General features: G+C 48.0%; 1 protein-coding gene across 1 annotated transcript; it reads right to left on the bottom strand.

Moving 5' to 3' along the window:
* Window positions 1-927: 927 nt before the first annotated feature.
* Window positions 928-11,260, bottom strand: LOC144173405 (uncharacterized). Its single transcript, XM_077701849.1, has 4 exons — window positions 10,951-11,260; window positions 6,815-7,067; window positions 2,016-2,158; window positions 928-1,440 (listed from the first exon to the last, which is right to left on the bottom strand). Exons 1-4 carry the CDS (start codon window positions 11,018-11,020, stop codon window positions 1,172-1,174), a joined length of 735 nt encoding a protein of 244 aa, XP_077557975.1. The 5' UTR covers window positions 11,021-11,260; the 3' UTR covers window positions 928-1,171.
* Between the last annotated feature and the right edge of the window lie 1,739 nt (window positions 11,261-12,999).

The following is a 12,999-nucleotide window of genomic DNA, read 5'->3' as shown; positions in this document are numbered from 1 at the left end:
CATGCCATGTTGCTCACGTAGGCCCTCACTGGTGCGATTGTGTAATTATAATACCTATGATCATTTTCCCTTAGCGTCGTTGCCTTCTTCTCAGCACTACTGGGACTGAAAGGCCAATCGCGCTTGTTTGCCCTACATGCACGCTGTTAGAGGGGAAAATGCCTTGCTACCTTCATAATTAGCCTTCCACAGTTACTCCTGTAGGCCTCCATTGGTGCGATTGTGTCCCATCATTACCACCGTCGTGGCCGTTTTCTCTTTGCGTCGTTTTCGTTGGCTCTTTGGTCTTTTCTTCTTGCTTTTTACAGTACTGGCACGTACCCAACGGATCGGGATCGTTCTCTTCTCGTTTGTTTCCTCTTTCTTCGCCCCTGTAATCCCTACACATTCCCTATCAAAGCAGACAACATCCTCTACTTCTTTAATTACTCTTGTGGGTATAAATATGTTTCCAGCTCATGCTTATATCGCAGGCCGCAACGCCCGCACTCCTTTTGCTTGTGAAAGCCAAGGCTAGCTGATAATGCTAGTCGAACGGGACTTGATGACTGGATCGCCTTCCACGCCTAAAGGTTAAGCTTAAGCATCCTCCAAATATTTTACTGTGAACAAAATCTGACACAAGGAACATCTAGCTGTAAGCACTCCCTTAACAACCGTTATCAAGACCAAAATCATCAGTTAATCTTGCAGCTTCTCCCGTTTTAACAACTCTGACCTTGTCCTCCTTCAAATTGAGTTTGGTAAACCTGACAAGACTTCTTCACAGAGGACACCGTGAGCACATGAGATGTACCACTGGATTTTTCTCCCATTGTTCATTGTTTTGCCCTGGTGTGAGCGGAAACTTTCTATGCCACTTGCTCCAGCCCGTGGAAGAATTCAAGCAAAAACCGATGAATGATTGCTTTTTTTATTATTTTGAGTGGAAATCGGGTCTCCCAGAGACCCTGAGGCTTTGTGCATTGCGGCGAACTTTTTTTATCCCGCTTTGTGCTTTTCCCTTCGCTTTTTTTTTTTTTTTTTGCAAGCTTGCTTTATTTAATTTCCGCCTTCACCTCGGTCGAAAGGCGCGTCCAATCTAAGCCTTTCTTGACGTACGTCTCCTCTGCATGGACCTGCCAACTCGGGGCGGAAGAAGCCGAAGCCTAGGCGCTTCCTCGGGCACGTTTCAAACAGCGCTGCCCTGGGAACTGGACGCTGACGAGGAAGGAAGCGCGGACTTGTCGTCGCCGTCCGTGCCCTTGTCGCCGTTGCCCGTGGAGCGCCCTATGCGCGGCGTGAACGGCGTCCTGCCGATCCTGGGAGTGAACGCGCCGCGTCCGATACGCGGAGTGAACGATCCGCGCTTGGGATCGTCCATGAACGACGCCAGCTCGAAGCTGCTCTCCCAGCCGCCGTCGGCTTCGTCGCCGTAGCCTCCCATGGGCCTCCTCTTGCCTGCGCGAGATACGAAAACAGAATTATTAACGAATTATTAACGCCGATTTTTGAAGGGCAACAAGTTGGCGGCTTCAGAGAAAATACTGATTGAGCATGCTTGATCGTGACAAGCGATCACAACGCCATGTCAAGTATAGTCTAGTAGATTCATGTCAGCTTCAGTACAGTCCTCTGTCTTCACGAGCATGCGAACAAGGTTAACATTGTCGTTAGCAAAAACATCTAATAACTAGCAAACTATGCTCATGTACCGCGAAACCTCTTGGAACGTAGGTAATAAAGAGCGAACTTACGGCCTTGTAGCGGATTTCGTAGAGCAGGTGCCCAGCATATTCGGAAGCGCGAGAAAATTACGACAGCACTGCTCCAGATTACGCAGGCATGATCAATATAATGTAGAATCCTGCGTATCTTTACCGCACACGTTTCGACGTAAGCAGAAACGCCAAGTCCGACAGCTCAGCAAGAAGATTCCAGTCTAAACTCCCCGTGCCGGGTGTCCGCAAGAGTCCCATTAACCGAGGTCAGTACAAAGACACTATCCAAGACGGTGTACAGTGGCGTATACCTACCTAGCCTGGGCACGAATGTCCCCCTTCCGTTGCGGACCACGGAGACAAATTGCCGGGAGGCGGGCGAGTAGGCCCAATCGAGCTCGTTCCGCGACGACCCACCGTCTTGCTTGTGGACGTTGTCATCGGGACGGCCAACGGACCTGCGACGTTTGTTCAAGCGTATAGTGACGTCCTGGGATCTCCTTGTTTGCGTAGCTTGCAGGCATATCACAAGCCAGCGACCAGGCATGCGCGAAGGGCCACGGCTAGAGTACCTCCCGGGCAAAGTTGCTCGGCGTGGAAATTATAGCATTTGCAGCTAGTATTGCAGATCGTAATGATTATTGTTAGGCCCCTCGCCTCTCCTGTGTGCTTTTCATCGTGGAGTATGTCCCACGCCTGCGATATATCAGTCTGCTCACGTCCTGTATGACGAGATGGATAGAAAGGATCTCCTACATTCAGATGCTACTGATCAAGCTATAGTTGAACCGGGGTAGCGTGTTTTCAAACGCTTCGCTGCACAGGGCCCACGTGACATGTAAGATGTCAGTGCGCGTGCTATTTTACTGAGATGCTGCTAAAACGGTGCCGCGTTCGGTCTCTGTGGCCTTGAGGTAGAGGTCTGGGTACTTGCACTGGCGGTCTGGGTTGGAGCCCCGGGGGGTGTACTTCAATTTTTCGTTGCAATTGTTTTCTGAACTCAATTCTTTTTTTTATTGCGGAAGAACTCAATTTATTGCACTGTTTTTCTGTTATAAGTAGAGATTCGGTACGTTCTAGGTGGCTTTAGGTTGGGGGCGCAGCCTATGACCACGTTTAATTAACTTTCTGAATCGCACGAAGACATGTCACGTGGGGCGCTGTGCGGAGAAGCGTTTGGGAATATGTGGGTGGGCAAGCTATAGTTGAATGGGGGGACGACTGCTGTTGGCATGGCAGTGTAAAGCTGTGACCCCGAAATTGCACGCATTCTCTCCATACGTGCGTGCTTGTCTGCTTCCCATTACGCGTCTTTTCCCGCATTTACCTCAATCAACGAGCAACCATAATAGCCCTCCTCCACAAGCAGCGTGACCGCCAGCTTACTGCTCTGAGTGTTCGTCGGAGTTCACGGACGATTTCATAGTAGAAATCGCTTTTCGTGACTTTGTTTACTTTCAGTTTTGAAATCCGAAATGAAAATCCGGCGGTCCCGTGTGCTCAGTAAACTCCTCCGGTGCATCCTCGTGCGCATGCGCGGAAAGAAACCGGTTGGAGAGAAGTAAGAGGAGAGACATTGGCCGGATAAGAGGAGAGAAAGCTACACTTTTGCATCCACTGACACCGGAGGGGGATGGGAAGAGTCCCAGTGAGCGTGAAGGACAGATCACGCGACAACGGCCGGCAGGGGTGAAGGCGGTGCGGGCAGGGCAGCGTCGAAGTGGCAGTCGCGAACACCGACCGCACATTATTACCACGAAAGTGTTTTATTCCGGGATTCACGAATGACGCCAGTACAACGAAGCACGCGGCCTGTAAAGGGGGCAGCCCTGCACACAGGGTTTTTTTGCGGTTAACTAACCTCTAGCACTAAAGAGTATACGTTATACTTCTGGTTGTTCGTTTTAGGGTTTTATATTTTAACACGAAAGTGTTTTATGCCGGGATACACCAAGATTTCACTGGCGTCATATCCGTCACTGAAACGACGCCAGTACGCCTCTGCGGAAGCGACCGGCCAGCAGGAAGTCGCTCGCCAAGCACACCCACAAGGCAGCCGCCGACCCACAAATCAGGCTCATCTGACGATTTCTCTGCACATTTCACTTTCCTGTTTTCCCGATTCCTATGACAGAGGAATTAACCACAGTTCTTTTTTTTTTCGAAATTGGTAGGCTCCGCGTCCTGCGTACAACACCGATCGCGCCTAACAGTTGTGCTGGTTAAACAACTGTATGGGGTACATCGGCGCATTCTTTTTTTTACGTTCTTTTAGAGAAATCGGAGCAGAGGCAACACACTTGAAATCTTCCAGGGGCCCTGCTCCGCGTGGAAACATCGGGCAGTACAATGTACAAAAATGGGAAAGTACAAGAAAATCAAAGCCCCTTTTCACAAAAGATGGTTAAAATACGAAACTTCCTCTCGTGTAACCTTAGTCAATGCCAAAGTCCAAACTCCACTCTCCGAAAGTCCAGAACTCAAACTGCGGCAAAGTTTAAAGCCTAAATCTAACCCTGCTTAGAGAATGTATTTCATCATCATCATCGCTCACCGTGTGTGCTGCCAAACTATATCTCGCGTATTATGAGAGGTTTGTTAGGTTAGCAAAGATAGTTAGGTGGTCTGTTAGGAGGACATCCGATTGTTACGTTACCTGCTGTATGATTGATGTACCCTTTGTGAAAGCTGGCTTTCCTGCAGCGTGTTTTACTCGGACGTCAAGGCCATCAGTGAGGCATAGCAATCTTCGCTATAAAAACATGAAAAGCCACATATGCACACCCGACGTGTGCGTCAAACATGTGTCTTGCCGCGTACTGTGCACAAAGCAAACCCAACATAAACCATTAGAAAAAGCAGTTGTTTCAAACCTTCTGGTATCATAATTTAGGAAAAACGTTTCACGAAATATATACTGCCGCGAACCATGTCCTCTGATTTGTTCCTTCATGTTTTGTTACCAACGCGTGACCAAGCCCCGCCTACTTTATCCCATGTTTCAAGCAAAGCGCGCATTTCCCACTTCTCCCGTATGCCATACCGGCCACCTTCATAAGGCGTGAAGATTTCGGTCACTATGCTGGACTGTTCTTCCTTGGCCGACAATGTTCTCGACCTATTTCAATGTCCCTACAACAGCTAGCGTTCGTGATAAATGCCGGCAGAGCGCCGCTGCATTCCATTCTCCCACGCTTGTCTAAACAAAGCCCGCATTGTTTATGTGCGAGGCGAAAGGGTGCAAATCTCCAATAACTATATTGCAGCACGCCTGCAAGCATTTCCAATGATACCGACTATTTTCACAACGGCCACCGGGAAGTCCTAATATAGCACCGTATAGTTATGGGTTACCGAAGTGACATTCATTTAATTTGAAAAATTAGCACAATGTCATAACTCAAACCTCGTAATTGACCACAGTCACAGCGTGACCGTTTCACTGTCGCTTCAAGTAAAAAAGTTCCATTTGAATCGAGACTTCAGAAACAACTCAGTGTGCTTTCGAATGAAAATACGGCATATACTTTTTGCATTCGATCTCACAGACACAATGTCACAATTCGACAATTTCGCTTCACAATTACATCTTCAGTCGAGTGTCTTAGCTTGAATAACCCCAAATTCTGCCGCGCGACAACGGTAGAACAAAGTCCATGGCCTGGAAAGGCGAGCTAGTTGTGTAGCGTAGCACATCAAGGCGGCCCATAATGTGGCCCCAGGACTTACAATCCGTGCCGGGATCATCCTCACCCCCTACCACAGTGCGCGATCCCCTAGTTACCGACTAATCACCCATCATGACACAGTCACACATTACTGCCTGTCCCGACGCCGTTGTTCCTCCGCCCATCCAGGGCTCACCAACAGTCAGGAACTCATCTGGCGACTCCTGCAAACCATCACCCTCATTTGCTGGGCAGGGCTCCGCCGAACCTACCCCGCTCAGTATCCCTCACCAAATTGCCTCCTTTGTGGAGACCCGACCACACATGTCCACCCTATGTGGGCGTGCCCCCAAGATCCCTTCTCGTATGTAGATAGTCATGAGCAGTGGAAGGGTGCGCTGAGCAGCTCGGACCTGGAAGTCCAAGCACTCCTGGTCACTATAGGGTGGTCACAGTCGACGCAGAGTTACAAGAACTCTGCAACACTTCTTTTAACTTCTTTCTAAATCTTAAATACATTCAGAAAGTAGTCAGCAAACACACCCAGCACTTAGAGTGAGTGGTCACAAAGTACCCCAGCCAGAAATTCCTGCTGTATGCCCATCAGATAACTTTGAATCTTGCTCAAGAAAATTATTTGAGTCTCTTTTCCGGTCTCAGCGTTCTTCGATCACTCTAATTACGTCGTTACAGTGGTGTAGCGGCTATCGGAGGGCGTTCCTCTAGTTGCAGCAATGAACGCATTCGATAGCCACTTTAAAAAGGAAGACACAAAACAAAGCACACACGAAAGGCCGATAGTCGGGCTGCAACGAGCAAATCACGCAGTGCCGCTGCATGGTGGCGATGACCATAGCTTTCACAATGCTTCTAGACGTGATAAGGAAAGCGTGAAAGCGTTTATCGGAAGTGTTGCACAGTCCTTAAACCGCGGCGGCCACTACGCATCCCGACGTAACACTCAGGAGTCAGTAAAGGTATACTCTAGTGTCAGGTACCGTCACTGAGGCACGCAAGTGAGCAACGGCGGCCGTTGTTCATCAGTGTTGCCAGATGGTCGCTTTTGCGGCCTTACCGCTAACTTTGACGGAGTATTTTGTAAACAACACTGCCGAAGACGCCGCAACACGGCACCTTCGGACACACTTCTGCAGCTAAAATTCTGCGAATGGCGTTATCTCTGATTCGCCTTCGGGACGACGCCGGTCGCGCGCAGCCGCAGAGCAGGGAGGACAAACTGTGACTACCACAGTTGAGCGACAGAAAACTCATAAACACCAAAATGGCGGTGCCCATGAACCGTCGCAGTGCAAACAGATGTCGCGTGATGCGAACTTACCAATGATCACGGCGGGGGCACAGTACAATAGGAGAAAAGAGTGCCGATACTCTGTAACCTTATCTAGTGAAAGTAGTATACTCCTCCTCCTATCCCTCCCTACCGACCTGCGCCTGCGCCCGATGCGCGGCGTGAAGGTGTTGCTGCGGCGCTTGTACGGCAGCAGCAGGAAGGCCCATCCGCCCGAAGCCGCCGAGTCCGTGTCCAACGCGATCAGGTCGTCCGGGCCCAGGTCATGAGCGGCGGCTGCCGCCCGGCCCACCCTGGGGAACGGAATGAGCCCCTGGCGCTTCTGCACGTCTCCCCAGCGACTGCCTCCTCCCAGAGACCACGAGTCCTCGTCAAAGGCGGACTCGTGCCCTGCAAGTGCACACACATCCACGGGCCGGTGGGGTACATTCGGAACACGGCAGGTACTTAGGCAAGGGTGTAACTGCTGAAACACACAGGGACGAAGAAGAAGCAGATAAGACATGCGCACACATCGAACTGTCGACGTTCAATTTCCTCAACAATATAGCTTGCTGTCAACGCCGAATAAAAACCGATCGTTCACCTTGGCCTTTACCTGTATTCTCGGAGGCACTGTTACCAAGCTTTTTTGGAACCATCGCTTGCAGTAGCCCCCAGATTCGACGCAAGTCTAGTGGATTCAATTCTACGCCACTATCCTTTTCTTTTTTCTTTAATTTGATGTCGTTTTCTTGTTTACTATCCTCTACATCATTTCTGCGTTGTTAATTAATGTAACTAAGGGAGGGTCAGTATATTTTACATCATTTGAGGCGCACGACGCAGCATCTTGCCGCTTTAATTGAGACGCTCAGTCATCTTGAAATTAATAGTTCGGCGCCGTCGAGGCACCGAAAATACGCATGTGGGCTATCAAACAAAATTAAAAAAATCTATAAGTTTCACTGCACCACATGTAGCCAACGCCGTTCTTGCACAGGTTTCTTTTTTAACTCTTGTTTGTTTCGCGCAGTTTTACTGTTTATGTGATGCAGGAACCAGCTTACCGAAACGTTGTGGTAGGCATTAACTCTCGCCAGCTTCGAAATCAACCCATTATGGTACTCCACAAATCTGGGCCTCAGCTACCGTCAGTAAGCTCTCATTAATTAAACCCGCGGTAACTTTACGCATAAAGTGAAGCCTCCAAAACGGATAACTCTAACTCACACGGGGCTTCTACATACGTGTCCTGTGTAAGCCAACATCGCTACGGCGCCAGTCCATGTAGCCAGTGCCCATACCTTGTGACAAGAAAGACTCAAGCATTGTAGTAGCTACAACTAAGATACCATCCAACATCGCTATGGCGCCAGTCCATGTAGACGGTGCCGATACCATGTGACAAGAAAAACTGCAAGCAGCGCCGTAGCCGAGACTACTTTTCGCCGAGGCCCCTGAAGGCTTTACAACTTTACCTTTGGCTTTACCTTTGGCTTTACCTTTGGCTTTACCTTTGGCAGAAAATAGCTGTGACACGTCTTCTAAGGAATTCAGAATTTGATGCTTCAAATATTATCCCCCTGTTTTCGAGTGCTGTTAAAGCAACTGCGCACTGATAACTTTTATCCCTTCTCCCATGCCAACACAACTGTGTATCCCTGACTGAAAGTTCATCGAATGTGAGCCGAGCGCTGTCCCTCAAGGCCATCCTACAACCATTAAAGGAGCCATGAAGACAAAATACAAGTTGGGTTTATTGGAAAGACTGCTCACTCCCGATAACAATGATACCAATATCATCGCAATCTTCGAACAGATAACGGAGACATGAAAGAAAACGTGTGAAGCAGTCGTGAGCCCCTAGCCAATTTCCCGAAACTTTTCTATGACGTCACGGAACCTTGTTTGTGCGATTGGCGGCCGCCTAACTGACCTGTCACGACGGCACATGACTGGACGTCTGTAATGGGGCCTCTAGTTCCATTTGACCGCATCACTTAATGCTAACGTGCAGTTAACGCACTGAAAATTATGTGTTATTGTTCGGCCGTATGACGTCATTCTTGCTCATAACACGTCACTGTGGCGCAAAATTTGAAAGCTTTTAAATACTTCTTGCCTTTTTTTCGTTAAAAACATATTTTGTGGCTGTAATGGAGCTGAGTGAGATACTGAATCCTAGTTCTTTCAAGTTAAACGAAGTTGCATTTTCTCTTCATGGCTCCTTTAACAAGCTAAAGACAAAAACAAAATATTTACCACAACACACGATTAGCTTAATTTTTTTAATGTCCGATTATCGAGTAGTTCAGTAACAATACTGAGTTATTATGATAGCACTTTCTAAATATATCTCGGACTCACCAGGATTAGATATATACGAGCTACATTCTTCGATTTTCTTTGTTCCGCTTCATGTTGTCCTGTTACCCATATTTCTCATTTAGCATTTGTCTATGGCTGAACATGCAGAATTTGAACTTTTCTTTGAGTTTCAGGCGTACACTATTGCTATATTCAGTAGCCTGGATGAAACGATAAGACGGCATAAAATTTCTTTGTTGGGTGCTTGCTTGCAAAGGCTGAACCAACCCTCAATTTTTTTGGTTTGAATACTTATAAATGCGGCATTTCGGGGTGTTCTTTATTGTGTAGCATGCTACGGAAAGTAATTGTTCAAATTGAAATGTTCACGACTATCTATATTCTTGAGATTCTCAGGTGAAGCATTGCTGGAAAGATGACAAAAGGGATTTAGAAAAGATATTAGAGTGGTTCAGTATTTAAAGTATTTTTGGTTCGATAGCACAGGCACATGTAAGTGCAGTGCCGCTGACTGCGTTATCTTATGTGGAATACTATAGCTGCGCCGGCAAACTGACCGCTCTTACGACTATGCTAATATTACAAACAGCGTCTATCGCGGAGTTTTGCATGACCCTCACAAGTGTATGCGGACAACAACCGTATTGATGAGCTATTTTTGTCAAAGGATTTGCCTCAATACCATGTATGTTTCTTTCCGGTGTAAATTATTGCTTTCAAGACATGGCCAGTACCAGCCGAAATGTTGTCAAGCAATATTTTCATTCTCGGCTTCGACCACAGGTGCAGGAGCGAAGGAGGAACGCGCTGGCTCTTTTTTTGTTTTAGAACGAGCCTGGGTGCAGAATTGTTTCTTTCAAGCGGTGTAAACGGGGCGTATAGTTTTGGCCCTTCACACAGCAACTTCAGCTAATCTCATTGCACGACTTATAATTTGCCCGTCACAGCCAACACAAACCACAGCGCCCACCCAATTATCATATCCTCCATGACTCAATTTAAAGCGTTGCAAACCCCCCTATGAGTGACCGTGATGTTCACGCTTTCTGTTTGGTTGCAGAAAATATGCTGGTGCACCGCTACTTAATAATACTTAATATACCTTAAGTCGTGTAGCAGTGGTTTTGTCATCATGGACTGGCTGGATTCTGCGGAACTTTTTTCGCCTTGTTTGCGGACATGCCGCGACGGCCATCAAAAGCGCGTATTGAAGAAAACTGTACTTTCTGGGCTAACATGGTGTGCTGAGGAGTCTCGACGCTGGTAGGTATTGTTACGGCTAGCTTTGTTGTGCTCTGGAATGCACGGGAGACCCCGGTGACGTGTAGGGCGCAATAGGTACGGCAGTTCCTAAAAGTATAATAAGTTTTTTTCTAATGACCGACTTAGCTGTGTAATCCGATTGCTGCCGAGGAATACCAGTCATGTAGCATGCCGCTAACTGTAAAACTGCAAATCCTGCTCCTGTAATATTTCCTCCTTCATTGCAAGTGGAGAACTTCACTGTCAAAGATCCCGGTTAAGGTCAAGCATCACTGGTCCTAGCACGCGGTGAAAGCATTCGGCCTTTGAATCCTTCAAAACAGTATGGCCTTTAAAGCTGGAAGCAGTAATTAGATGAACTTTCGGTTGGGAAGAAATGGCGTGAATTGGTCAGAGAAACATTGGCTGTTCGTTCCGCTGATCACTGAAGCCAAGACCAGACTGAAAACCCGCTCCTGAAAAGAGGCAGTTGCACTGCATGCCGGACTTTTTTCCACGATTAGCACAAAGCGGCACACGCACTTGCAGACCAATTCCACACTTCATTAGTACTTCTACCATCAAAAGTGGTCACTGTAGCCATGTACCGTTCATTGTGCTTTCGAAAAACGTGATCGGACCCATCAGACAGGTGTGCTATCAAAAAGTCTGCGACCTTACAATGGTTAGGAGCAAATTAGGTGGTAGCTGTGCTTCTTACCTGCGGCACCTAGAGTAACGTACACGACCAGCAGCTGGAGGAAGGAAGCCCAAACTAATGGCAGCCCCATGTCGTCTGCTACCTGTAGGCGGGGCAAAGTAGGGACGGTTGTTCTGGAGGAGCGTTGACTCGCTGTTGTTTACGATCCGACGCTCCACTTCAATAGCGCCCGCACTACCGTCAATCTCCCACTCGCCACGGAGAAGCCGCCGGCACACGTTGCAGATCTAGCTGTGGTCACGTTATGGGCGCGACCAGAGTCCCGGCGTACACGCTGCCGTCAACGTACGAAGCCCCGTAGCGGTGACCACCGGCCTTATATACACGGCGACGACACCGTAGGAGTGATCTGAAAAGGGGAAAACCGTTAGACCCCCGTGCCCCGCTTTGCACCCAAGCAGCCTACTCGTGATCCCATTTAGGGCCTCGGCGCCTCTGCAGTTCACGCGACAAGCCTGCACGGATGGCCCCGAGGAGCCAAATGAAAATCAATTCTCCGTCTGCGAGAGGATCGCGTACGGCCGCCCGGCTCAAGGATGTGATCTATGCTTCATTCCTGATATTGTGCCCCCGTAGGCCTCCTCCACTGTGGGCGAAGGCGGGATACTGCCGCGCGAAGCGTGGGGAGGGATTAGCCGGACCTGGCCAGCGATCATAGCCAAAGTGGATCAACACTGGACGCGCTTTGCCGCCCGCTCTACCCTCCACGCTCCCCGCCGGCTTTTGCTGTTGTTTACTTGCCTCTCTAGGATTGGGTACACGGACGCTGCAGCGTCTTCTTGCAAGGGCGTCGTCCAGGTTTGCGACAGGCGGTACGCGCGCTGCCATTGGGTCGACCGGTCCCGTGACGTCAGTGAGTGGGGGAGGAGCACGTCCAATGGCATCGTTACAAACGGATGCCTAAAAAACAGTGGAACCATGAAGACACATGCGCAGCATTTTCAATCAAGACGACTTGCTGAGAGGTACTTCGGATAGTGCAAACATTTTGAAGGATTCTGAACTGACCTTACGTTTAGCCTCCACGCCAATCCAGTGGCTAAGAACTCAAAATCGTGGAAGCTACTGAATTGACTGAAATGCTATCTCGGTTACGGAAACAGCTTCCTGCCTTATCGTTGTAAATTTGTTTAGTGGACCGACTTTTAGCAAAAACAGTCTCTGCCAAAATAGTCGACGGAAGTTGTTGTAGCATGGATGAAACCCCGCATTGCATGGGTTTCTCAGAGTGTGGATTCAGAAGCACGTTTTGTGTATGAGGTGTTCTTTTTTTTCGAAAAGAGCCAGATCCAGCTAACGGGAATTTGAGAAACAGGTGTAAACCGCGCGTAAATGCAACGCCGTGAAAGCTATTATATGAAATATTATACATGTCAGCTAGGGAAATTTTATGGATACAAGTAATTAAAAATTACGCCGTTAGTTTAAGCAATATTTGGGGGATAAGTTTGAATTTGGCCCATATTGAACTGAAACACTCAAGATCAGGCGGCATTCTTGTGAAAACTTTGTTTAAATTGACTTTCAACCATGTTACGATTGAGTTTTGGTGAAAGAGGCATCAAAAATGTGCAACAGGGCGTCAAAAACAGTAGAACTATAACTGAAGAGCAGGTGAGTCCTCTTGGAACCATTAGCAGCTCTTTTCGAATTCTTCCCTAGGATAATTTATTTGGGCACGCCTGAAGGCATTCACGAAGTAAGCAAGCTCTTCGTTACTTTGCCATAAATTTCCAAAACGCTTCACAAGAAGGGTCTATTTAGTTAAGTAATAAAATGGTAAATTTAGAAATAAAAAATAAATACAACCAGAGTTATTTTGTAGGGACGGGTGCACATGAGACGTAATGAAATCGATTTTCACATCTCTCAGTTTCATTGCATCCACTTCTCCTTCCGTTCACTTCGTCGTTGACATTTGATGACAGATATTTCGCCTATCTTCTAATTGCCGGCTGAATTCATAATAAGCCACCTCCAAAAAGCAACAAAAAACTTCCGAAGCACCCACGAAACCGTCTGAACACCCAAGCCAAAAGCAAACTCCCA

This window comes from Haemaphysalis longicornis, unplaced genomic scaffold (assembly GCF_048455015.1).
Source record: "Haemaphysalis longicornis isolate Haplotype H1 unplaced genomic scaffold, Haemaphysalis longicornis Haplotype H1 scaffold_3, whole genome shotgun sequence".
Classification (NCBI taxonomy): Eukaryota; Metazoa; Arthropoda; class Arachnida; order Ixodida; family Ixodidae; genus Haemaphysalis; species Haemaphysalis longicornis.
This window is presented reverse-complemented; position numbering and strand designations above follow the sequence as displayed.

What these genes read in the sequence shown, in the direction of transcription:
- LOC144173405 (XM_077701849.1), bottom strand. Translation starts at nt 11,020, where the DNA reads ATGGGGCTGCCATTAGTTTGGGCTTCCTTCCTCCAGCTGCTGGTCGTG. An exon ending in CGTTACTCTAGGTGCCGCAG is followed by an intron (nt 7,068 to 10,950) that starts GTAAGAAGCACA and finishes GTGCACTTGCAG; the next exon opens with GGCACGAGTCCGCCTTTGAC. An exon ending in CGCATCGGGCGCAGGCGCAG is followed by an intron (nt 2,159 to 6,814) that starts GTCGGTAGGGAG and finishes CAAACGTCGCAG; the next exon opens with GTCCGTTGGCCGTCCCGATG.